Source organism: Sciurus carolinensis, chromosome 7, assembly GCF_902686445.1.
Source record: "Sciurus carolinensis chromosome 7, mSciCar1.2, whole genome shotgun sequence".
Lineage (NCBI taxonomy): Eukaryota > Metazoa > Chordata > Mammalia > Rodentia > Sciuridae > Sciurus > Sciurus carolinensis.
This window is the reverse complement of record NC_062219.1, coordinates 21,099,738-21,125,869: the sequence shown is the minus strand read 5'-3', so window position 1 is coordinate 21,125,869 and position 26,132 is coordinate 21,099,738. Positions and strand designations below refer to the sequence as shown.

General features: G+C 39.1%; 1 protein-coding gene across 8 annotated transcripts in view; it reads left to right on the top strand.

Annotated features, from left to right (window-relative positions):
• Utrn (utrophin) overlaps positions 1-23,437 on the top strand; it is a 517,740-nt gene extending 494,303 nt beyond the window's left edge. For all 8 annotated transcript variants that reach the window (XM_047558901.1, XM_047558897.1, XM_047558902.1 and 5 more), the window contains 6 exons: positions 9,191-9,349; positions 9,716-9,956; positions 12,622-12,730; positions 14,041-14,133; positions 18,990-19,012; positions 22,052-23,437. In XM_047558901.1, the coding sequence (XP_047414857.1) occupies positions 9,191-9,349; positions 9,716-9,956; positions 12,622-12,730; positions 14,041-14,133; positions 18,990-19,012; positions 22,052-22,060 (634 nt within the window). In that variant the 3' untranslated portion in view covers positions 22,061-23,437. The remainder of the gene's footprint in view (positions 1-9,190; positions 9,350-9,715; positions 9,957-12,621; positions 12,731-14,040; positions 14,134-18,989; positions 19,013-22,051) is intronic.
• Positions 23,438-26,132: the final 2,695 nt, after the last annotated feature.

The following is a 26,132-nucleotide window of genomic DNA, read 5'->3' as shown; positions in this document are numbered from 1 at the left end:
TGTGGTGGTACATGATGTGGAGTTTCACTGGCCATGTACTCACATATGGATGTAGGAAAGTGATGTCCAACTCATTCTACTGTCTTCCCTGTCCCCATCCCCCCTCCCTTTCCTTCATTTGCTTTGTCTAATCCACTGAACTTCTATTCTTCCCTTCCCTCCCCCTTGTTGTATTTTGTGTATTGACTTTAGAAAACTTTTTAGAAAGCTTTCTAGCCAAATATTTTATCTTGGATTTTCTCGTATGTGTGTGTTCAACTTGATCGTGGAACTCTCGTGGCAAATATTTTATCTCTGATCATCCCACCGTTATATATCATCTTCCTTTTGAAACTTATCTTGACTGTGTAATTCACATTAATTCTGAAGTAATGCCTGAACACCTTCAAGAGTGTCATGTTTACGTGACTTACGAAGGTTCATTGTGGTTTGAATGGGGTGGGAAGCTGTAAGGTTGGCAGAAAAGTTATAGAACATAGTACTTGGATATTGTTCACTAAAAAAAGACTATGGAGAGGCAACTGGAAATAAGCACTCTAATGTATAAAGTCTCATTTCAATAATTTTTAAGAATTATTTTATTTGGATTATAAATAAAAGCTCTCAGGACACTTTATAATTTTAAATTTCAAAGATTAGCATCATAATAATTAGCAATAATATATTAATGATTTATACTTTGTTCTTCAGGTACTATGAATGTGAAACAATTTGCAAGTCAAGATAATATTGTATTCATAATGGTTATGTCAAATTTTACCTTCTAGTATACATTTCATATAAAGTAGTTAAATATCTTAAATATCTTTTTAAACAACTTAATTCCCATCAAGGTTGACAATAGCTAAATAATCAAATGAAATAAGAAATAATAATTAATTGTGTTTGTCTTGCTGTGTGACCAGAAGTAGTGTTGAAATTTAGTGTATCCTATCTTCAAATTAGAATAAATGATGGTTTTTAAGTTATTACTAATGTTTTGGAAAAGAAAAACAAATCAGATGATTAGCATTGAAATGTACTTTAATATACTATCATTAGATGTAGTAATTCATTCATCAATCCAACAAGTGTTTATTACATACCTACAGTTCAATGGTGTCCTGGAGCCAGTTGTAAGAGCAGATTGTTATATGTTCAGGAAGTTTGCAAGCTGACTGTTGAAGAGTCCCTATTAAAAATTAATTTATTTACATGTATATATGGTTGCAAGTAAATAAATTAGATTAAAATAAAAACAAGAGTAATAGTTCAAACCCATCCTGCCCTAGTTATTTGACTTCATTTCACTATTGTCTGTGTCTTTAGGGTTATTTGTTCTATCAGTTGGTTGGTGTGCAACTGTGTGTCTTTTCCTACTTCCATACCCAGTGATGTCATTGTCTTGAACTTGGTCATGATAGTAGTATTTAAACCACAGACCTTGAGACTGCTAGTAATCAAGGCATTTTTCCTTTTCTTTTAGACAACATGTGGTTGGGTGTTAACATGTGGTGTTAACACACCACCACTGTGTACCCAAGTACAATAATAAGTCTTTGGTACTGTCTTCATAGATCTTACAGGCTAGACGGGAGAGAGGCAGGTGCTTGAAAGGAGAAGAACCTGAAGGAGGCCTCTAAGTTGACAGGACAGTGACCCCCCCCAAAATCCTTGACCTAATCCCTAAAACCATGAACTTGTGCCTTCACATGGCAAAAGGGACATTGCCAGAGTGATTAAGGACGTTGAAATGGGGAGAGTATCCTACATGACGCCTGGTGTCATCACAGGAGTCTGTAAGAGGGAAGGAAGAGTCAGAGAAGATGTGAGGATGGGGTAGAGGCCAGATAGAGATTTGTGGATGCCTCACTACTGGCTTTGAGAGTGGAGGAACACATGTCACCGCAAGGCACTGGAAAAGGCAGGGGCACAAATTCTCCCTAGAATGTGAGATTAAATTAATAGTTTCAGACTATCTGAACCTCCAAAGAGAAATTACATTTTGGTTACTAGTGCATCAGTATTTTCCTAATGAATAACTAACCTCATTTTGTGAACACCAGCAGGGGAGGTTCTGCGCTGTCTCACAGTTTGACTGAGTGTCCTGGGGTTCTTTTCCTTGAAAACATGCGGTGATTTACCATGCAGGTGAAAAGGCTGATCACAAGCCCAAATCACGGAAGCTCTACCTTAGTTCCCAAACTCAGTGGTTTGACTTGGGATAGTCCTCTTTCCTCTTTAACTGTAACGCTTACTTATTTAAACATTTCAGTTTAGCATTTCGGTCAGCATTATCAACTGGGCGAATGAGTATTCCTACCGTAAATACTGAAATATCACAATAGACTTGCAACGTTTTCTCATTGCTATTCTTTTCCTCCTTGGCAATAGCTTTATATTATGTGGTGATCTGTTTTCCTTTCCTTTTCTTGTGAACCAAGTGAAACAACTGTTTTCTAGCTTATTAAAGAGGAAAACCATTAAGTAGCTTGGGATAGAGAATTCTCATTCAGATAGTCAAGGGTACTTTTCCCTCTCCCTTAAGGCCACCTCCTGTAAGATATTTAGGAAGAGGGGTAGCCTTACATCCTGCTCGCCCTCAACCTCTCTCTGTGACCATAGATTTTCCTCTTGGGCGTCCCCTCCTCTGTTGTGAGTCCTGCTCTCTCTGCCTCACTGCTGTGGCAGCTGGCACAGGTGGGCTGCTTTCCCCTGATGGATGGTGTTGCCTCTATGATCAGCTTCCTGGGGTGGTGGAGCAGGTGGAGGTCTGACCTCCCCCCAAGACAGCCCAGGCCTCACTCAGCCCAGATTCCATTACAGTGAGATGGAGGGTATGTATGAGTCCCTTAAGTAGCACAGAAAATTAAAGGGGGAAAATATTTCAAACTATTCATAGAAAAGCATATTTTTATATTACTTAAGGCACATTTTTCTCCAAAGTAATGTCATAGGAGATTATAGTTTTTTTTGAAGCTAAAATAATCATGTGTTTAGTTAATATATATCAAAACATGCATAAGAAGCAGGTCAGATCAGTGATTTTTTTAGATATTGGTTAGAAAAAAAAACAAGTAAAAATTAGGGAATCTCAATTTAGAGTCGATTAAAAACATTTCATAATCAAAGATAGTTGAATATGGCAGCATTTAGGAAGGTGGTATGAAGATTTACTAAAGTTTATAAAATGCAAATAGGAGCATCTAGTACCTCAAACATTTACCCTGTTACAAGAGAGTGTGCCCTTTGGGGTAGATATATTAGCCCTTAGTTCCTAACCCATCTTTTACCCAGAGAATCTCTGTCACCTAGAAGAAAACAGTGAGTCTCCCCCACATTTACACTTCCATAAGCATTAGGCAGGGTTGCTTCATGCCCCAGGAGCTATAGCAAGACAGTTGGTAGTGGCCTTTGGCACTCTGGGTCCTGTAGGAAGCACAGCATGTTTGGAAGACTGACAAATCTGACTGCCTTCAAAACCCACTGAGGATAACCAATCCACTTCGCAATCCTTGGGTTTGACACACAAATTGCATCTCCATCCAGGGACAAACATCTGTTTCTTATAGGACCTGCTTTCAGTAGCAAGAAATATGAACCTACTCTAAGGCCCTGACCTTTTCCTGGAAGTTTCCTAAAGTTCCAGCATCGATTGGGTCATGATACAGTCTAAGAGATGGTGGATGGCAGTTTTCAGGCCAGCTTCTGAATGAGTGGTCAGTGGTTTCTCAAGATTGTCTTGACTCCTCAGCTTCATTCCCTACCCTGCGTTTTGATAGTCAACATCAAGGGATTAGGAAGTTTCTGTTGCTGGCTGGGACAGAGTGAAAACCAACTCAGAAGTGCCTTAAGCAAAAGACGATATATTTGCAAATTTTCTCCTTCTTGAACTCTTCACTCTTGAGGGTCTTATTATTTCAAGCTGGACCGTGAAGAACTTCTCTTCAGTAATATTGGCATACAGTACCAGACAGTGTGCTCAACCCTCTTGCCCATCATTGGGGGAACTGGCATAGAAATCCTTTGAGATGATAATCAGATTGTTAGCACCATTTTACAGATTAGTAAATGGAGGCCCAGGGAGGTTAATGAGCTTGCCCAGAGTCTCACAGTAGGTGGTAGAGTTGAGATCAGTCTCAAGCCGCCTGGCTCCAGGCTTTCCTGGTTATGCCACTCTGTTGGCTTTGCTGCCAAGGAAAGGAGGAAGGGCTTCCCAAGCAGAGCAGGGAGCATCTGCAGATCCATCCAGTCTTCCTGAAGGTCATCACTGTCCTTGACCCATTCTGCCCATTCCGGGTCTATACCTAGCTTCTCACTTGAGACCTAGTTAGGTTTTCATTGAAGGAGATTTTACACTTCAGTAACCCACCTGATCAATCTCTTAAGCTTGGCTTTGGTAATCCCAGCCTTTGGTAAGAAAAGAAACTTACACTTTGAGGTAAGAGTGTTGAAATTTGAACTTGAACTCTTTAAGTTATCTAAAGTCCTTTTAGTTGCTTGTACCTTTAGCAGTGGTGGTCCTACCTGCAGGTTGGGTCTCTCTCATTCCCTCAGATTGGTACAGGGGAGCAATACCCTCTCACCTCTGTAGCTTTTATCTTCCATGAAACTCTTTAAATATTGGTGTGCTGCCATGTTTCTTAAGCTTCTAGCCTAGAGTTTGAAACAATTTCACAGCTTTTTAGTTTACGAATACCCTTTTCTCTGAAAGTCTGACTCTGCTCCATTCAAGAAGGCACTAACTTTAAGGATACTTTATAAGTGATTTTAAATAAAGAATTGAGCAGTCACATCTCAGGAAAGGCAGGACCCAGGAGTGTCCTGGGGAATCTCAGAAGCCTGAAACTCAAGGATGACAGGCAGACAGTTCCTTAGGACTTTCTCATCAGAATGTCCTGTTCCATCTGCATTCTCCCTTGGGTGACACTGTTTCATGTGAAAGGATAGAGTTTTTATTTTTATTTATGTCTCATTTACTTCCAAAAGGTCATCGAATGAATCACACACAGTTCATTATCTGATAGGTACTAATTTTGTAATCCAGATAGTATTTACGATGTGTGATTAGTATAATTGTATTCTATCTAATGGTGTTTCTTGGTGTAGGCCTATATTTTTGAAACATTTTCTATTTTAGCACCAGGCACACTATTGATGTTTAATGACCCTAATCAGTACGTCATGCACTATTTGCAATGAAAGAGTGTGCTCTTGGTTTTCACTACATATATAATTAAGAGCTAGAATGTACCCATTTTTGTATTTAACTTTTAGGTCTATAAATCTGAAAAAAAAAAGACAAGATTAAATTATATGTTATATGTAAATTATTTTTAAATTCTTATTTTTGTGAAAACTGCCTTAATTCTCTTCCAGACATATTAATGAAAGAATATAATGTTAGTGGCAGTGATAATTATAATATACTAAACCCCATGAATCTTCCAAAAGAAATGAATCTATGTAAATATTGACAAGAAAATGCATCTCTTTTTAGTACCCAAATCTTTAACACAAAAATTTGGTTAATATAAATATTGAGCACTAAACTTAACCATTGATGTTAGCGTTTGCATAAATGTTTTAAAGGCATAAATTGGGTAACGGTGCTTATGGTGCAGAGGAGTGCTGAGTCAGAATCCGGTCAAATCACAGTCATGATATTTGTCAGCAGCTTACGGGGGTCTAAGTTTTCTTTTTCCTTTTGATGTCTTTATTTCACTTATTTTTTAAAACTTTTACCTTCCGTTTTTATAATTTTCTATTAGGCATAGTATTAATAGGTATCATATAACTAATTTTAGCCAATATGTAAATCAATTATCTCTTATTTCAACACCCGAGATGACCATTACTTCTGTTCTAATTTCTATTGTCCTTGCTAATCCTTTCTTTCGTTTGCCATGTAAACAAAGTCCTTTGCCAGTTCAAGTAAATGATCTGGCTGGTTGTTTTAGTCTGCTTTTTCACTGCTGTGACCAAAAGACCTGACAAAAACAATTTTAGAGGAGGAAATTTATTTGGGGATTCACAGTTTCAGAGGTCTCAGTCCATAAATGGCTGACTCCATTGCTCTGGACCAGCATCAGAATCATGGTGGAGAGTGTAGTGGAGGAAAGTGGCTCAGGAGAAGCACAAGGAAGCAGAGAGAGACTAAGTTCATCTCATAAAGGCACATCCCCAATGACCACCTCCTCCAGCCACACCCTGCCTGCCTACGGTCACCACTCAGATAATCCCTATCAGGGGATGAACGTACTTATTAGGTCAAGGCTGTCATAACCCAATCTTTTCACCTGTGAAATTTCTTGCACTGCCTCACACAGGAGCTTCTGTGAGACACCTAATACTGAAACCATAACACTGGTCAAATGAGTGACTTGGTTGGTTGGTTGCCCCATTCTCTTTGAAATTTAATATTTTGGACAGTAGGAGACTAAACTTTTTTTATTCGCAAATGCTTTGCTATTTGGATTTCTGACTGATTGCCTGTGGTGCTTTAACCTTAATATTCAGAATGTTTCTTGGTGGAGATGCACACACACACACACATGCATGCACGTATGTATGTATGTATGTCTATGTATATATAATTGTTTTTCTTTTTGGATTCTTCATCTTTTTAGTTTCTATGCTTCTATGTTCAGTTCTTTTTCAACCTGAAAAATATTAATAAAATGTTCTACTGTGTTCTTCCTTTGTAGTTACTTAATTTTATATCCACCGTATCTTTGTGCCTTGTCCATTGGTCAGTGTGTTCGTCTTACACCTTTAAATCCTCCCTTACTGCCTCTCTGTCCACTTAAAGTGTGCGTGTGGGGTGGGGGGTGCCTGCACACGTGGCTTGTGATCCATAGCAGCTAAGTGGAGGCCCAGGGATGTGGATTTGTTCATCTTACCGCCTGCTACTGCCTCTTCGTAATAGTTAGGTTAGGGTGTTGGCCCTTTGCTTCTCGTCAGGAGAGCCCTCTTCTCCCGTGCCTCCCCACCAGGCTTCTGTTTGATTCCACTTCATGGACAGCCTGGGAGCTTTGGACCTGCTTTCAAGTGCTGCTCCTCTGCAGTGCTGGTGGGCCCATTTTCTCCCTCTTCATCCTCTAAACCTGGAAACAAATGTGTGATTCTTGCAGCAGCTCTTTCATTTATTTCCCAGTGATGTTGTGCCTTCTCGGGAAAAGAATTCAGAGTGATATCATGGTTTACTTCAGCCCTTATCCCCCTCTTTTGAAATTATTATTTTTTTCATCACTGGGGATTGAATTCCAGACCTTATGCATGCTAGATAAGCAGTATACCACTGAGCTACATCCCCAACCCCTTCTAAACCGGGCACAGTGGCACATGCCTGAACGTCTCAGCTTGGGAGACAGAGACAGGAGGATCCCCAAGTTCAAAGCCAGTCTCAGCAACTTAGTGAGGCCCTAAGCAACTTAGCAAGACCCTGTCTCTAATTAAAATATAAAAAGGGCTGGGGATGTGGCTCAGTGGTTAAGCACCTCTGGGTTCAATCCCTGGTATCAAAAAATTTTTTTAAAAATTTGATGAAGGGATGGGAGATTAGGTATGTGTGTTTATATTATGGCCTTAACCAAAGTGTATGACTTTAACTTAAAAAAAATCTGTATATATATATGCACACACACACACACACATGCCCCTACACATATGTCTATATATGTATATATACATAGCTATAGTTTCTTTTGTGTGTGTGTGTGTGTGTGTGTGTGTGTGTGTGTATTTGTGTGTGTGTGTGTAGAGGGGAAGAGGGAGAGAAGAGTGGGACGGAAGCAAAATACACCACCAGGCGGCTCGTGTGAGCTCTTGCAGGCTGGTGAGCAGAGCCCTTGAGTTCCTCCCCAGCTTCCTTGCCGCCTCTGATCCCTCTGATCTCAGTGTTCAGGGGAATCACACCTTTTTTAAGAACTTACTGATCATAGATGTAATTTAAGTCCCCTCTTCATCAAAGTAAAGAGTGAGACACACAGGGCTGGATTTTCATATCAAACGCAAAAGAATCAGAGCGCCTGCCCCACATCCGCTCTCCTAAGCAGCTCAAGAGCACAAGTAGTTTCAAGGTCTAGGAGAAGCAGAGACAGGCCAGGCTGCCAGCACCTTGCACCAGGTTCTTCTTGGCTGCCTTAGGATACAGTCTGTCCACAGAGTGACAGAGGAGGTTGCTAAGAGATGCATGTATTCATCACTTACACAGAAGGGTCCAGTCACAGAATCGCTCCATTTTATACTCTGATAGCTACATAACTTATGTGAGGTTTTCCTGAAATGATGTCTTACAATAGATTCTGGGACTTGTTTAGCAAAAGCCATTGAAGCAGGGCAGGTACACTCTGCCAAAGGATTCTTCTGTTGGCAGTAGCCAGGAGATCTGGCATTTCCACCTTTACAAGACAATCCGACTGCATCTTCCTCATACAGGAGAAGAGATGCCACATTTTCCCGAAAGCGTTTCCTTCCCGCAATTGTACCACCCTTGTCTACTTTGTGATGCTTCTGCTTATATCAATCGTTAATTCCCCTTCACTATTGATATGTCTAGTTCATTAGACAAGGTCAGATAAATGAGAGAATTCCAGGGAATTCAAGGTAGTTAATGTTTTAATGCAGAATGGTTGATCTTAAAAGTTACCTACTGATAATACCAAGTAAAACATCTAAGATTATCATTTGTGCTGTTACCTAAATGAAAGAATATAAGGATAGTAAACCCCATTCTGTGAATTATATAGCATTTCAAAGTTGCTTACCATGAAATACTAAAGATAGGGAGGTCAGCTTAGTCTTCAGTGATCTTTTAATCTACTCTTTTGGCATTTGGTGAGTGAGTTTGCCTATTATATTCTTTATATTAACTGTTTCACATTAACTTTTTTAAGCCTTTTATTAACATTGAAACCTTATTCATACTAATTATTATGACTTATTTTCTCTGCTGAGCAAAATTTCTCTTCTGAGATTCATGAGAAATAGCTGTTAGACTAAGACAAGCATGAAATATCGGCATGCATCATACATTTGCACCGTTAGATGAATATCTTGCTTGAGTTTTAAAAGGGAGGTTGCGCAGACACAATCCACGGCAGGCTTGGCCCTGCACCAACCCGAGCATCATCATTTCTACCTCCTGTTTGTCCAGAGAGGTTACCGTCCCAACATGGGCTTGTGTGTCTTGTGCCCCTTGTTTTGCTAGGGAGGACGAGCATGCTCTCATCCAGCAGTACTGCCAGACGCTCGGTGGGGAGTCCCCGGTGAGCCAGCCGCAGAGTCCAGCTCAGATCCTGAAGTCTGTAGAAAGGGAAGAACGTGGAGAACTGGAGCGGATCATTGCTGACTTGGAGGAAGAACAAAGGTTTGCTAGACCGGGGAGAAGAAAAGATGTCACTCTTTCTTTCATGCGAATGTCAGGGTGGTCCCTACCCATCCTCTTGTCAGAATGATTATCCAAGATGTCATGGTGGAGTCAAGGTCTTAGGGGACATTAGCACATGGGGATGTGGGCAGCAGATCTGGCAGTGCTTGGGGCTTCATTGATGAAGTCTATTATAATACTTGCTTAAAGATACTGTTTCCCTTGTGCTTGCTGATCTTACTGCTGATACATGTCTTTACATAGAGGAAATAGTGGCATAAGCTAAATTTGGAGCCCACAGACAGTTTGGGAGAGAAAACAGTGCACACAATAGTAATTTCAATTCCCCCCACCTTTGGGGGTTAGAAATCTGCAGGTGGAATATGAGCAGCTGAAGGAGCAACACCTGAGAAGGGGACTTCCTGTCGGCTCACCTCCAGACTCGATTGTATCTCCTCATCACACCTCTGAGGACTCAGAACTTATAGCAGAAGCAAAACTCCTGAGGCAGCACAAAGGTCGGCTGGAAGCTAGGATGCAGATTTTAGAAGATCACAACAAACAGCTGGAATCTCAGTTGCACCGCCTTCGGCAGCTGCTGGAGCAGGTAGGATGTGAAGAATCCAGTGCCACAAACCCTGAGGGACCTGTCCCCCTCCCAGAGGTCTAGGCATGACACCAGTAGAAGTAGAAGTCCACCTTCAAATTCTTACTTCCCTAGTTGAATTTGGACAGGCTTAGAAATCCCTTTGTGTATGTACACATTAAATCCCTACTGGCACAGAAAAATCTTGTTTTCCCGGTTTACAGTGGAATCTCATTTTTCTTTAGCACGAAAGTCTATCGCAGCTTGAAAGAGCTTAATAGAAAAGATACTATGACATTCATTTGCCTATACTGCATATGGGATGCATCTGTGGAGATTAAGGGACAGCAAGTGACCTGAATCTGCATTCTGAAGTTTTCTTCCACCAGCCAAGAATGCATACTCCAAAAATCACTATTTTCTATTTCCAAGAAATTGAGTAACAGATGGTTATTAATTTGCTCTTATTTTCTAACACGGGTCCCTGTTTTATGGCAGTTGCTTGCAAACTTTTTTGACAATAAGAAACACAATTTCCATTGTGATGAAAACATATATGTATGATGAATACAAAATAATACTTGCCTTTATAGAGAAATGTACCTCTTTATTTTCCATTCTTCTTCCTTTTGTTCTTCTTCTTTTCTTCACTCCCTCTCTTTACCCTGCCTGTCTGCTTTCTTCCCGCCCTTCTTTTCTTCTTCTTTTAATTTTTTTAAAATTATCTTATTTTTCTTTCTTAATGCTGGTCAGACCCTACTAAATCAATTTCATAACTCATCAACGGGTAGTAGCTTGCAGTTTTGGAGACCACAAGAAAATATTATCTTATATCACAACTGTAGATAACAGAATGTGTCCTATATGAAGACACAGCATACTGCAGAGAGTCCAGTACTTCATTACACATAGGCTTAAAGAGTAGGAGTCATGCCGCAGGACAAACAATGCAGAAGCCTTGACAGCAGGTGCGGAAAGGGCGGAATCCCAGCACAGGGCGAGGAACTCCTTACTTGAAGAATCCCTGACATCAACATTCATGTCCTCTTTTCACTGTTTTCTTGCTTATGCAGTGTGGAGCCCCTTGGCAACGAAATAAAAATGATTTTCTCCAGAAATGATTCATGGAATCAAAACCAAAACAACTTTCTAGTGATTTGCTAAAATTTTAGGAAACTATCTTGTCACAGTTGCTCTCAGTGTCTTCTTAACTTGTCAGAATCAGTCAAAACATTGTAATTTCTGCATTACCTACATAGTGGGCCACAGATCCCTCATTATAGTTTGACCATATGCTTTTTTTTCTCCTGCCAATCATCATTTCAGAATTTTTGCAGCACTGCTTTGTGGCAGGCTGAACTCAGGGCTTCCAAATTTTGCATCTTTAGAAAACAACACTCCCCAAGAGTGACCTGAGACTTAGCTTTCTGATAACACTTCAGGAATGCTTGACTCTCACCTCAGTGCCAGTGGCAAGATGGCATTGCTTCTGTTTTGGATTTGAAGTTTCTAAATGGTGCTGAGTAAGGGATGAATTTGCTCATGTGATCTCTCATTTAGAATATGGCATGTCACTATTGACAGCCTAGTGCAAATGTAGAATCATTGCAGAAGAAACCTTTATCTGCAGGGGCTTGTTGAGGCTTATAGGAGACCTAAAGACTCTTCTGCTCCCCCTTCCTCCCCCCACTCCCTCCATCCCATGAGGCATAGCTGCCTAATGACTCATGTGCCTCCAGACTTGCACAGTAATGCTTTTGAAGATAACCGATATCTAAATGGCTCTGCATTTCCCTGACTGTGGAATTCTTATCCCTTGTTAATGATTTAGCATGAATGCCCAAAGTAGATGGGAAAATTTAACTCTGATAATAAAAACAAGCAAAACTACTAGACTTCAACTAATATAGATCTAATGGGAAAATCTATAGCAAGAAATTGTAACTTCTGTTTTCTGCATACACGGAATCATGTTTTTTTCTAATTTGACCATATACTTGTCAACATACCTATGATCATTTCAAAGATTTGTGTAATAGTGCATTTAAGAAGTGTCTGCTAGGTGTCAGACTGTTCCTGTCACTTTCAAAGCGCTCATTCTTTAAACCCTTAGACTCCTATGACATGGGCACCTTATTGTCATCCCCATTTTATAAATAAAGAATCCACAGCACAAAAAGTTGTATATTTTGCCCAGAATTACTTTGCTTCTCAATGACAGAGTTGGAATTTGAATTCAAGTCAAATGATCAAAATCCTGCTCTTATCCACTTTCCAATATTGCCTTTAAATATGAACTAATTTTGTAATTAAATACATTAATTGTATTAGAAGCTCAGTGCTCATTTTTAAAAGATGAGAAAAGCATGTTTGTAGATTTGCTTGTTTGATATAAAAACGATGGAGAACGAAGGGCTGAAAATGACATTGACAAGTGAATCTCACAGTGTGACCAGGTGAGCTCTTCAAGGTGCCACACAGAAAGGGAAGGACCGCTCGTGTTTGGCTCTAGTGACATGCTAGTGCCCCCACCAGCTGAAGCTAAGGGCTATTTGAAAACAGCTTTAGGCAAAGAACTGCATCTGATTTAATTATCCATGGCCAGGGAGGGGACGTTGAAAGGGAACTGCTTTCTTTCAGGGTTGTAGAATCCTTTCTCTGATCTAACCATTTCATGTGATTTCAGCCTGAATCCGATTCCCGAATCAATGGCGTCTCCCCCTGGGCTTCACCTCAGCATTCTGCACTGAGCTATTCACTTGACCCTGACCCAGGCCCACAGTTCCACCAGGCAGGTCAGTGCCCCCAGGCACCATTACCCTGCCCCGTCTGCTTTGTACTTGGCCATTTGTTTTTCATTTCAAGGAGCCTTAGAGCATAAATGTGTGTTCTCTTTGGTCTGAAACGAGTGAAAATTCATTTTAACAACATCAATAAACAAACATTTTAGAATGATAATAATTCACAATTGTTTATATAATGTGTAGGAATGGATTGAATTTGGTGAAAGATAAAAAAGTGCCCTTTCCTTTTGGAATGAGCAAGAAGTAACTTTGTATTTGCTTTGAGAATGATTTTTTTTTAAAAAGTATATCATATCTCTTTAATGTTCACATTTATACATGTTCAAAATGTAACACCAAACATGGTGGGTTTCTTTGCCCAGGTCTGGGAACTCATTTCTCTCTTTATATATCTTGTGCCTATAAAAATTGCCTCTCTCCTTTCTTCTAAGGCTGAGGTCCCACCAAGACCATTACTGGTCACAGGGGGACCTGTCACTAATGCCAGGAAGGACCCTTTAGGCATTTAAGAATGACATTTTGTTATCAATAAAATCCAAGTTCTGCAATTCTACTGAAGACTACATACTGTAATCAAATTAATTTATCTGTAGAATACATTTGGGTACATTAATCAAAGTAAAAATTAAAGTAATGTAAGTTTAATATTATCTTAAGGTAACTAATTTTGACAATTGTGACTATTGATTATAGAATATTAAACTCATCAAAGTAAAAAGTATCTTAACCTCAACCTTTGTGGCAGGATAAGCTAGCCTATGTTAGAAGCTCAAAAAGAAAGGAGGGAGAAAGAAATTGGTAGAATACACATACATACATACATACACACACACACACATACATGTATATATGTGTATATCTATACATACACACATATTGCTCATTGTATATATATATATGCACACATACATGTGTATATATATTTACACATATATACATATATATGTGTATATATGTATATATATTTTTCTTAGTGAAAACATACTTGCAATGCAAAATAATAGGATTCCAATTAAGACATTAGAACAAATGATCACATTACTTATTTTCAGTTTTATGTTTTACCTTAGTGTGTGGATCATTTGTACACAAGCATCTAGTACATTTTAATTACATAAAATCATATGTACCAACAGTTGAATGTAAGCATGTTTTTGATGTTTCCCCTGAAATTGTCCTTTCAATGAGAAGTCATTTCCCATTGATGCTTTGGGACTGGCCGTAGTATTTTCTCCTGCTGTTGAGTGTTGGTGGGAGGCTGGACTTTAATTTCAGAAGCTCTGCTCTTTGTGCTGTTGCAGCCGCAGAGGACCTGCTAGTCCCGCCCCAGGACACCAGCACAGACCTCACGGAAGTCATGGAGCAGATCAACAACACCTTTCCCTCCTGCTGCCGTGAGTATGAAAGGTCATGGCGCCACGTCCCGCCCTTCCTTCTTCTGCAAGCAGCTCTTTGTCTTCTTTGGCTAGGTGACAAAAGCTCATGTTAGAAACAGGATTGAATATTATTCGAAAACGAGGCAAACGTTTATACATGTTGACAAAGGAAGCGAAGCTCAGCCTTGACACCGTCATGTCACTGGGGTGCTGTGACAACGAAGGCCCACTCTGAGACTTTTTTCAATATGCCTCAGGAGTGACGAAAGGAAGGCAAATAAAATAATGTCTGATTTTAAGAAGAAATTATTCTCTTCAATGCAAGCTATCATAAGAAACTTGTTTTACTTCAAAGGAGAGCTTTAGCAGCATGCCAAACAAGGCATGAAAATAGCCTTTCTAATGTAATTCCCTCTTTTCTTCAGATATTGCTGTCAGATGTCATCGGATTCTGGTATATAAAAGGATTATTTTCAGATTTTTTTTCAGTCAGTTTCTTTTTTTAGGGGATAAAATAATCATTTTGTAAAGGCCAAATAGTTTAAAACATCACAGATTATAGCTTTGTGAATTTTCCATACGAACAACCAAGAGCCAGAAAAATCACCAAATAAAAGCTGTCCAAATCCAAGGGGTAATTTTATAATGATTCTAATTTATTGATTTTTTTTCCAATTGTTTTGTCTTCGGCATCTTGTCACCTTGCAATTTCTGCTGAGCTCTCGTCTGAACAACCTCTGTTGTTTCAAAAGAAACAGTCCACTTTGTGTGTGTGTGTGTGTGCGTGTGCGTGTGCGGGTGCGCACACGCACTATTTAATGCCACACTTAATCTTCTAAAGAGTATGGAAATATTATCTGTAATTTAAGGGTGAAATCCTTTTTCAAACTGATTTAAAACAAGGCAGTCACTGAAATAAGATTTTCCGCAAAGCACAGCTTCCCATGTCACCTTTTTCTATCATCTCCTTAGAAAATACCATCTTACATGAGGAAAAAGATACTATCAATTATCAATAGTATGAATAAAGAAGATATATTGACTTCATTAAAATTTTTTCTTTTGTTTCCCACTACTCTGTAGTTTAAAAAATGCTATCATTACCAAGATGTAGAAACAACTATTTAAAATATATTCTCTGAATTTTCAAAAGTGTTAGCCTAAAGGGAATATTATAGTTTCCACAAGCACGTAACTGTTTTTATTTTTATTTACATTTCCCAGGTGTTTATTTGTAATCTTATTGTTTTGCCTCTCAAAATTTGTAGCATCACACTTATAGTGTGTTACTCCCCACATTTTCTGCCCAAAAAACACATGCATACATATGTGTGTGAGCACAACATATCACACACCCAGGTGTGTGTGCACATTAGTGAACACCCACCCATACACACACAGACACTTTTGACTCTTGGAGAGTCTCATAAAAGATCTGCAAGCTGTTGGATTGTTGCTTATTTTTTAGTCTATATAGCCATCATAATAGATGAACAGATGAAATCCTTTATGTTAATTATAATTCAAGGTTAAATTTTATTTTAGAGGTTTTGGTTCTGAGTTGTATATGATTTAATGGCTACATGAAACCTCATCATACTTTTTTGTAAGTCAGAGTGTCAACACTGAATTTCTAAAGGATATTACTTTTTATTTCAGCTTATACCTAAGTATATTAATAATTAAAGAAAAATCTACCTTAGAAATTTTTATTTAAATGCTCTGGTGGACATTTAAAAATCAGTTGGCAGGGAGAGCCAGGATGGGAAGTTTCTGTAAGTGTATGTTTTGTAACGAATATAAAGTGCATAATTTCCATATTAAAGTTTTAAGGTACAAATTCATGATTTGTACCAGTTTCATTGTCTTAAGCAGTTACTCTTAAATCTTTCTAAAGGTGTATTCTGATATATGTGGATTTTGTAAAAGATTGATCTATGTCATACTCAAAACAATATAATTGGAATTACATATATAACTGTAGAGCAAAAAATGAGTTTTTTAAGAGGTAAATGTGTTCATCTCATGTTATGACCCCCCTTTAAAGGCAAGCCTAAAATTCCTGCTGGTTGGCCACATTATTGACTGGATATTGGTTCCTGAGAAGAGTATTTATCTTTAAGGTACCCACACCAGAGGCTAATCCTGTCCCTTGCATGGGTACCTCTTCCCCTGACTGGTTCTCAGTGGTTAGAGGTGGTGTCCGGAGTCCTGGGATTCTTAATGCAAAGCCCGTTCCATGCCCTCCTTATCTTAAGTTTGCACACCCATAAAATATCTATAATTTTTATAGTTTTCTAAAAATAATCATTTATGTGAATGATGAACTGTACTAGGTATGTATTATTTTGAGGGATTCAATTAACTCTCACATAAGAAATAATCAAGAGTGTAATTTTAGAGTCCTTTGAAATTCAGATTTTGTTTTGTTTTGGCTTCTATAAGTTGCGCTATTAGTTTGGGTTTAGTTTGCTCTTCTTGGTATTTATATTTTGTTTGACAGTTCCAAAATCTTCAAGATGGACAACTTCCCATTAAAAAAAAGTCTCAATTGACTGATTTATAAGATTGATTATATGTTTTAAAATTCTTCCTAAAGTTATCCTGTATTTTTAAATTAGAGGATCAATTGGCATGTGGCATAGAGTTGGTGCCTGACACTTTTCTGAATTGAAAGAGTGAGTGACTGATTACATTTTCTCACTGGAAAGATTGAGTTGAAATTTTCCCGGATGGTATGTAGAAGGTTCTGTAGGATCCATTTGTTCTAGGTTCACCTTTTAAGTTGCTCAACTGGCAAATATTTTAATAAGGCTTCACAATTCCCTGAGCTTACTAACCACCTTTGGAGCATTTATCTAAACAAATCGCATTGGCACTCTCCCAATGCCAAACCAATCTCTTGAGCCCCTGTAACTAATGAGAACTTTAAAATTGCTTGTCACCAGCATACGATGAATTGATCTGCATGTTAATTTTAACTTTTGATCCTTTGTGGATTAAAAACTAGCATGGCCACAAATGAATTTCTCCTCTTGGCAATCTTGGAATTAAAATGAAACTCTGTATTCACAAATCCTAATTGCATGGATTGCTTATTTTAACATGACTTTAAAATAAAAGTGTCTACTTTAGAATTCTTCTATCTTGAATTAATATCCCTATTGATCCTGATAGCACTTTGAATTATAGACTTTTAAAAATCTTAAAATTATATTGAGTTTCTTAGTAGAAAGGAAAGTGTTGCCTTCTCTTCCTGGCAAAGAGTTAATGAAGTGAATTTAATTGTGCTGCCCATTAATATACATGCTAAAATTTCCACTGATTGCTGTATCCATTTCTTTTTTAGTGTAAAATATATTGCCACTTTTTTCTTTTATGTCCTTCATAGGTTTGGGATACTGATAGTAAGTTTAGTAATTTTTTCTGATAAGCCAATAAATGCTTTTAAGATTTTTGTTAATTTACCAGCACATCTCCACTGTGAATCATTTGTATTTGTTAAGCTTGAATGACATTCTTTAAAAACTCAAAACCTACTAAAATGCAGTTTCCTAATTTCCTTCTGAAATATATTAGTAAAATTTGTCCAGGGAAATACCTATGGCCTTTTATTTGATAAAAAGCTGTAGGATTCCAAGTATTGATTTGGAACGCAATGAACCGTGCTTCTGTCTAGGGTGCGCTGTTTGTTACATGTGTGACATACAAGAGAAGCATAACTGTTTCTGTTGGAGAGAGTGCGTAAAGGTAACAGGTACTCAGCTCAGCTGTCCCTGGGGTGTAGCTCAAGGCACTTGGAATCCACTTCTTTTCTCTCTGCTGCAACTTGCATATCTGATAGGGAGGTTTGCTTTAGCCTGATTCTCACCCTCACATTTTCTGTCCAGGCAGCACAGGGAGGTCAGCCTCCACACCTTCTCTTTTTTTCTCAGAGAAGCCCTGGCACCCAGCCCGTGGTGACTGATGTCTTCCCCGCCCTCTACCACCCCCACAGAGGAAAATGAGAGGTGGGGGGAGTGCAGTATGCTAGATGACTAGGTCAACTCCTGTCAGACCAAGAACAGAAGTTGTCCTTACAGGGGACAGGAGCTCCTCCTTTTTACCCTGTGTGGAGCGTGATTGTGCAGCAAAAGGGGCTTGGAACATCTGACACCTTCAAGAAGGAAGTTGGTAGTGGCCAACCTCACAAGCCCACTGGATCAGAGCAGCTTCACTGTTGTGGCTTCAGAACAAAGAGGAAACTGAACTATGTGGATGCAGAGGCGAATTAGACGCCCTATTCTAACTTCTCCAGGGCTCTTAGCTAGGCCTAGCTGAGGCCTTAGCCCAAGTGTCCCAGAAGGCTGGCGAGGAGTGGGCTAGTCCTTTCTTTGACACAAGTGCATAGCCACACTCCTTCCATTACTTCCAGGAGAGAGCAGGCCAAGGGTGGCAGAAACCAGACCCATTTGCCTCGAGGGGTTCCCTTGGTCACAGTTTATACTGTTCAGCAAAATATGCAGAATTTGTTCTGATACATGAACCAAGTTCATGACGTGATTTAAATAGGAAGCTTAGAGATTATTTTGCAGTGTACTCACTGAATGCTTTAGTGTATATTTATTTGAGAGAACTAACGTATGTTTTGCATGTTCTCAATGGTTTTTTTTTTCTTATTTTCAGTCTCATGGGATATGAGGAACTAGGACCTATCCCTTGTTAGAGCATTTGGGGGGAGGGGAACCTGGTCCTTATTCTCCTCTTAGTGTGTAGTAACAGTTGAGCTCTTATCCCACTCTGAGGGTACAGTCCACACATTTACATGCATGAAAGCTGGAAGCAATAAAGCAAAAATAGGGCCTTTGATTGATTTCTTTTGTTTTCTTTTTCAGCAAATGTCCCCAGCAGGCCACAGGTAAGAGTTAATGTCTTGATTGGTTCAATTGTTGCTGATCCCAACCTAGAGTAAGCAGATTAGCTAACATCAATTTTAGTCCTCCTTCATTCTCCATGTAAATACATAAACTTGTTTGGCATTTAAATGCTGGTCAATTCTGTACAATAATTTGTCAGGCTGGAGGGGGTCATAAAGGAAGGCTTCCAAGCCAGATTCTACAGACAGCAAAAATACCATGTGTTTGATCTTCTGTGTTCTAATGTCATGTTGTATGCTATTTTAAAGTCACCCTGGGTAGATTTGACCAACCACCTGTCTCCCATGTCTAGTTACAATAGAAAGTGATTGGTGGGCTGGGGTTGCAACTCAGGGGTAGAGCACTTGCCTAGCACATGTGAGGCACTGGATTCAATTCTCAGCACCACATAAAAATAAATAAATAAAATAAAGGTATTGTGTCCAGCTACAATTAAAAATATTTTTTTTAAAAAAATGACTGGTGCCATAATGCTGTTATAAAGATTACTACTGTGGTGGGGAAAAGTTTGAATTTTTCATTTAAAAATGTGTTGAGATTTGTTGGCATCTATAGCTTTATGTTTTGTAGTATTTTTCTTAGCAGGGACTCCTAGTAATATTGTGCCACAGGACCACAGTAGATCTTTGGGTACATTTTCTTCCATGAACTTGTTTATTAGTCTTTTTCAAAATGGTGAACCTTCTGAGTATCTTACTGACAGGAGAGGTGGAGTCTTGATTGGAAGACACTAGTTCACGTCTCATTGGTGATGGCCATGTGTGTCTTCTTCTGATTGCTTCTATTGTCCTAGTGATTGAAAACTGGACTTCAGCAGGGAGTGAGGCTGGGGAGAAGGTGTCAGAGGTGTGAGGAGAGAATGGAGGATGTGTTTGGAGAACAGCAGAGAAGATGCCCCCATAAATAGTGTGACAACCAGGCAGTGGTAGAGGACAGCACCCGATGTGCTGGTCATGAGTGTAACAGGAGGCCAGACTCCTGTTCATAAACACTGGAGGTGGTGGGGTGTTGCATTTAACATTTCAACTAAGTCAAAGTTGTGGATGAACCAGTGGAGTACAGTCTTTTAAGGAAAGAGGCAAGTAGTGATTGAAATGATTGAGCAGAACCTTAAGCTCACTGGTGAGAGACTTTCAGTGTGGTGTAGGGGGTGGGGGAAGAGGTGAGGCTCTATGGATATAGTATCAATGGATAGATGATGTGACTGTCCTAGCAGAAATAAGCTGAAAGGCTGGATGTGGTTGTCAGAAGGTGGACTGATGGAAATGTTGGAGGAATTGCATGTTGAGTGAATGGCTAAGAAAAGAGGAGGACAGGATCACTGGAGAAGAGGAGCTCAAAGAAGTGAGAGGCCAGAGTGTTCACAAAGTCATCTATGTAGGTGTTGAAATCACGGACTTAAAAATAGGTTCAGGGTGGGTGACAAGGAGTCATTCCTTCTTCAAGAAGTGAAGAGGTGATTCCAGGGGCCAGTAGGTGACTGCACAGCAGGTGGTTTTAGTGTTTCTACCTGAGATTGAAGTGGGTGTTTCTAGGGAGAAGAGAAAGAAAGAAGCTAACCCTGAACAACTTCAGCAAGGCCCAGGAGGACACTTAGGGCTATGAGGAGGTGGGAGATGTGTTATGTGGAAATCTGTGTCTACATGAAGATCCAGATCTTGATTAGGCCAGCAGGGAAACATCCAGAGAAAAGGTGGAGGATGTGTTTTACTGAATGATGGACATGTGATCCAGGGGCCCTGTGCGGGGGATGTTCAAGAACTAGGGAGGGTAGGACATGGGGACACACTTGGAGGAGTGCAGATCTCTGTATGGAGCAGCATGCAGGGAATGAAAGGGTGACTAGGAATCTGGAGCATTTTATGGTGATCCGTTAAGAACAAGGAAAGAGACTCTGATTAGTCCTGGTTTCCCCAAGGCACTGGCAAGTCTTGAGTGATGGTGGCCAGGAAGCGGAGAGGAAATCATAAATTCTCAAGTACTTTATAGTACAGATGATCAGAATTTAAAGCATAAAGTGATCTTGGAGACCTCCTCCTACTTTGTTTTTAGATTTTAAGAAATTGAGTTTAACTAGGTACACGTGGCACAGGCCTGTGATTCCCAGCAACTGGGGAGGCTGAGGCAGGAGTTGAGCAGTTGAACAAGACCCTGTCTCTAAATAAAATACAAATAAAAAGGACCGGGGATGTGGCTCAGTGGACAAGTGCCCAGTACCAAAAAAAAAAAAAAAAAGAAAGAAAGAAAGAAATGATTTAAAAATCCGTTTGGCCTTTATTTTATTTTCAACAAGAATTAGCACCAAAGCTTTAGTTATCAATATTAATATGTAACAGCATGTGCTTTTCCCAGGTAAAATTGATTCCTCTCCTGTTCTCAAAGTTCTTTGAATTTACAATGGTTAGCACTGATTCCATATCAGAAATGAAGTGCTGTTGAGATACCTTCAAAATACTCTTAAAAGACCATTGTTTGACCTTGCCCACTTCCTTGAGTGTGGCCTGAATTTGTATCCTCTTGCCTAGGACATTTTAACTTTAGTGGACACCTCTGCACAGATTACTATTCCTGCCTTCTCTTTCTCCTTTCTGGACCCCGGCTCACTACTGAAAGGCTAGTGTTATGAGTGTCACTTCCACAGAGGCCTCTCCTGGCACCCCAAGGGAGTCTGAGGTGCTCGTTATACCCTTGTTCACTCACCACTGGTAGCTCCAACAGGAGGATGCCAAGTCCTCTCGATTTAACTGGGTTACCAGACTGGGCAAAAGGAAGGGCATCCATACTGACTTCCATGTTGGCTGCAGTTGTGAAAAGGAGTCTGGGTGACATCAGGATGAGAGGGAAGGACCTCACCCCAGAGGGCGGAAGTCACGCAGGAGTTAAGGGTGCTCTTGGAACTCAGTGGGATAAGGTTCCCCTAGTTCTGAAAAGAAAGCTTCTACTGAAGAGTCGACAGGTCTCTGCTACCTGGAATACTTCACGCAGAGGTTGTTCTGAACTACCATTTCCCCTTCCCACAGGCAATGTGAAGCATCCACCAGCCAGCGACATTTCCTGACTTACAGTATTGCCCTTTTCTGCAAATGCCAATTCCAAGTTCCATTTAATCAGAAGCTCCTTGGCTCCTTGACACGTGCTGTTGAGCGCTGACTGTGTGTTCTACTGAGGGAGTAAAACACTTGACTATCCAAAGAGAAAAGGCTATTTTGTTTTTATAATAACCATATATTATTATTGTTTTTTTCTTCCCTTTCTATGCAACTGTAAATTAATGAACAGAGAGATATTTGGAAATGGTAATACATTTGTCACTGATTTGTATAATGTATACAGCATTGGGAAAGTGGGTGGGGGCTTTCTAATATGATACTGTCTTTTTAATAACCATGACAAAAATTGCATAAGAATTAGAAGACACTTTACATTTTTACATTCCTTCTACTGTCCATATTAACCTTGTACAATGACTTCATTTATTTCTCTGACTCTTTTACATTATGTATTGGTTATTTATAATTCATCCGCCACATGACCAAATAGATTTCATGTTTTTTTTCTATAATTTGGCCAAATTAGTAAGTTCATAGATTTAAATCAAATATTTTACATATATATACATATGCATATATATGTATATATATATATGGGTTAGACAACAGTTCTGAGTATACTATTGACTTTGTCACCCACTTCTTCAGTGACCACTTGGATAACCACAATAAAAATCCTGTGAGCCTAAGTGGCATGTCTATTGGGATTTTTCCCCCTAACTTTTTATTCCTTTCTCTGTGTAAGTAGGTCTTGATTTCTTTATTTATTTCATGTCCCAATCTATACAGTAGGGAAGACAGCAGTTATAATAATCTCAAAGATCATTTTACCAAAGGTTATCCATTGAAGCATGTTTTCATTCTGATACAGAAACATGTTGGTACAACCTTTCCTAATCCTGGGGTCTTGATTTTCATCACTGAATACACAGCCAGTCATGACCTATTGTGAGACCAGTGCACATCATCGTTGTTAGTTCCCCTTGAAGAGAATTTTGTTGTTTTTTTTTTGTATTTTCCAATGCTTTGTCATTCTCAAAACTCATTTCTGAAAGCAGACCCAAGTTCAGTGTATATCATATTTTAGCTTTTGGGGGAATGAGCAGAAGTGTTATATCCTTCTCTTAATCAGTACTTTTGGGAAGGGTGCTTTTCAAAAGCCTAAGTCATTACTTCCACAGAAAAATGAAATAAATGCTTAGATGGTTGTACCCCTGCCTCTGCCTTTGAGTGCATTCAATTAGGTACTTGGTTCCTTTTTTTTTTAAACATTTAATTAGGTATTTGGTTCCTTTTTTAAAAACATTTAATAGATTCATCGTAAACATATTACTTAATTACCAAATGTAGAGAAACCAAAAACAAAAGTGAGAATAATGTGTTTTGATTCAAGCATATGTGCTTTTAAAACATCAGGACATTTAAACTTTGGGTTCTCTTTAACTGGGATCTGGCCAGGAGGAGGCTTAAAGTTAGAAATTGCTATTCTTTTAGAATAGGTTGGGTGGGTTGGGGGGCAAGGGTCTATTTGCAGCATAGATATTTTGAGAAGAAGAAAATTGTTTTATATAAGAGGAAAGCCATGACCACCTTTCTACCTCAGATCCATCTTCCTCCATCGTGTTGGAAATAGCTTTATGCTGTGCAGTCTGCAAAGTCTAGAGCTTTTATCAGGCCATATCGTACCCGAGAGAGCACCTATTTAAAGAAAAATTAAATCCCCTGAACTCAGAACTCCAAGTTGTAGATTTGGTGTTTTCCCTGTTCTTGGAGAAGTCATAATGTTAATTTTTTTGCCTGTATTTGTATGCAAAATGTTATCTATCTGCTATTACAGAAAAGCTACATAAAACACTACATTGTAACCTTCTAAGTAATAATAAAAAGAAATATATTGCAGTAACAACAATGGGAAATAAGTATATCATTCTTTTGAAATATGTGGTAAAGAATTACTCATAGATTATCATCTAATCTGGTTACATGTTGTATTTTTCATCCTGAATAAAAGTAATTTTAACACAAAATGACCTTGATATGCTTCATTTGTGTTCACTGATAGACTCTGACCCTTGAATGTACATTGATGAAAATAAACTAGAGAGTCCATGTGCTGATAAATCTCCATATTTTCTGGCAATTTCTCTCATATGCTCCAGTTCTTTTTTTTTTTTTTTCTTACTATCTGCTCTCTTACATATATGTGTAATTATGGAATTCTGAATTTCCTTTGTAGATCCAAAGTTTATTGACAGGGAAAAAAACATTAGATATAAAAATATATACATAAAGTCTCTTGAACCTTCATTGTTATAACTAGATTCTACTATCATTTAGTTGGCTACTCTCTCAAATCCTTAGGCTCATCTCTGCATTGAAGTTTAACCACTCTGGTAGCAGATTTAATCCATTTCTGAAGCCATTCAATAGGAAACAGTGTCAAGAATCATGTTACTTGGTTCTAAAAAAATTTTTTTTTTACGATTCTCTTTTTTTTTATTGTATACAAATGGGATACATGTTGTTTCTCTATTTGTACATGGAGTCAAGGCATACCATTTGTGTAATCATAAATTTACATAGGTCAAAGATGTTGGATTCATTATTTTTTTCCCTTCCCCCCTCCCCCCCTCTTTTCCCTCTATGCAGTCCTTCTTTCCTCCATTCTTACCATCCTCCTTATCCCTAACCCTAAACCTAACCCTAACCCTAACGCTAACCCCTCCCACCCCCCATTATATGTCCTCATCCGCTTCAGCAAGATCATTTGTCCTTTAGTTTTTTGAGATTGGCTTATCTCACTTAGCATGATATTCTCCAATTTCATCCATTTGCCTGCAAATGCCATAATTTTATCATTCTTCATTGCAGAGTAATATTCCATTGTATATATATGCCACAGTTTCTTTATCCATTCATCAACTGAAGGGCATCTAGGTTGGTATCACAATCTGGCTATGGTGAATTGAGCAGCAATGAACATTGATGTGGCTGTATCTCTGTAGTATGCTGCTTTTAAGTCCTTTGGGTATAGGCCAAGGAGTGGGATAGCTGGGATTCTAAAATTTTAAGTCCTCTATGAATTAGAAAATTTTCCCAAATACTTTAAGCATCTTATCTACCATGAAATAATATTTACATTAAGAATTTCTAGGAAACACCTTCCAATAACTTATAGAACAAGATAGTTGGAAGTGAAAGTAAGAACAAATGAAAAAGTTTTTATTAGCTTGTACATCACTGAAATGTACACACACACATGAATGTGGTTGGTTCTTGGATATCCCCCCCACTCCAAACACATTCACTATTTCAGTAGACCAACTCTTCCAGAGACCTTTCTTACTAAGAATGTAATGAAAACATAATAAACACCACTAAAACCTGTAAATAGGGTCCAAACTTCATTGAAAAATAATGTCAGCTTGTGTTTTTGTGATGTTAATTAAATGATCAGGATGTGCCTGCTTTGGGGGCCAGGAATGGTCCCAATCACAGTATAGCCACTATCTGTGGTAGCACTTATCAATCACGATAATAGTACTCAATAATTAGCATTGACTTAGTCATGGGATGTGGGGTTCGGCTAACCCAAGAAGGCTCTTTTGACCTCACCTGGACTTGTACACATGTGTGATGAGCCTTAGATTACCAGAGAGTTCTGCTGTTGGTGACTGGTTAGCTTCCATGTCCAGAGGTTGGCTATTGGCTGATGTGGGATGATGGCTAGACGGCATGAATGAGGAAACAGCTCCATCCGTAATGCATGAGCAGGCTGACCTAGGGGAGTCCTTGGGCAGTGGCAAAAGTGTGGCCATGCAGATGGAGATTTTGGCTGAGAATGTGCCAGACCACTTTTTCACCACAATGACCTAAAGACCTGACAAGATCAATTTTAGAGGAAGAAACGTTTATTTGGGGTGCAGTTTCAGAGGTCTCATTCCTAGACGACTGACTCCATTCCTCTGTCCTAATGAGGCAGAACATCATGGCAGAAGGGTGTTGCAGAGGAGGGCAGCTCATGTCATGGCACCTGGAAGCAGAGAGAGTG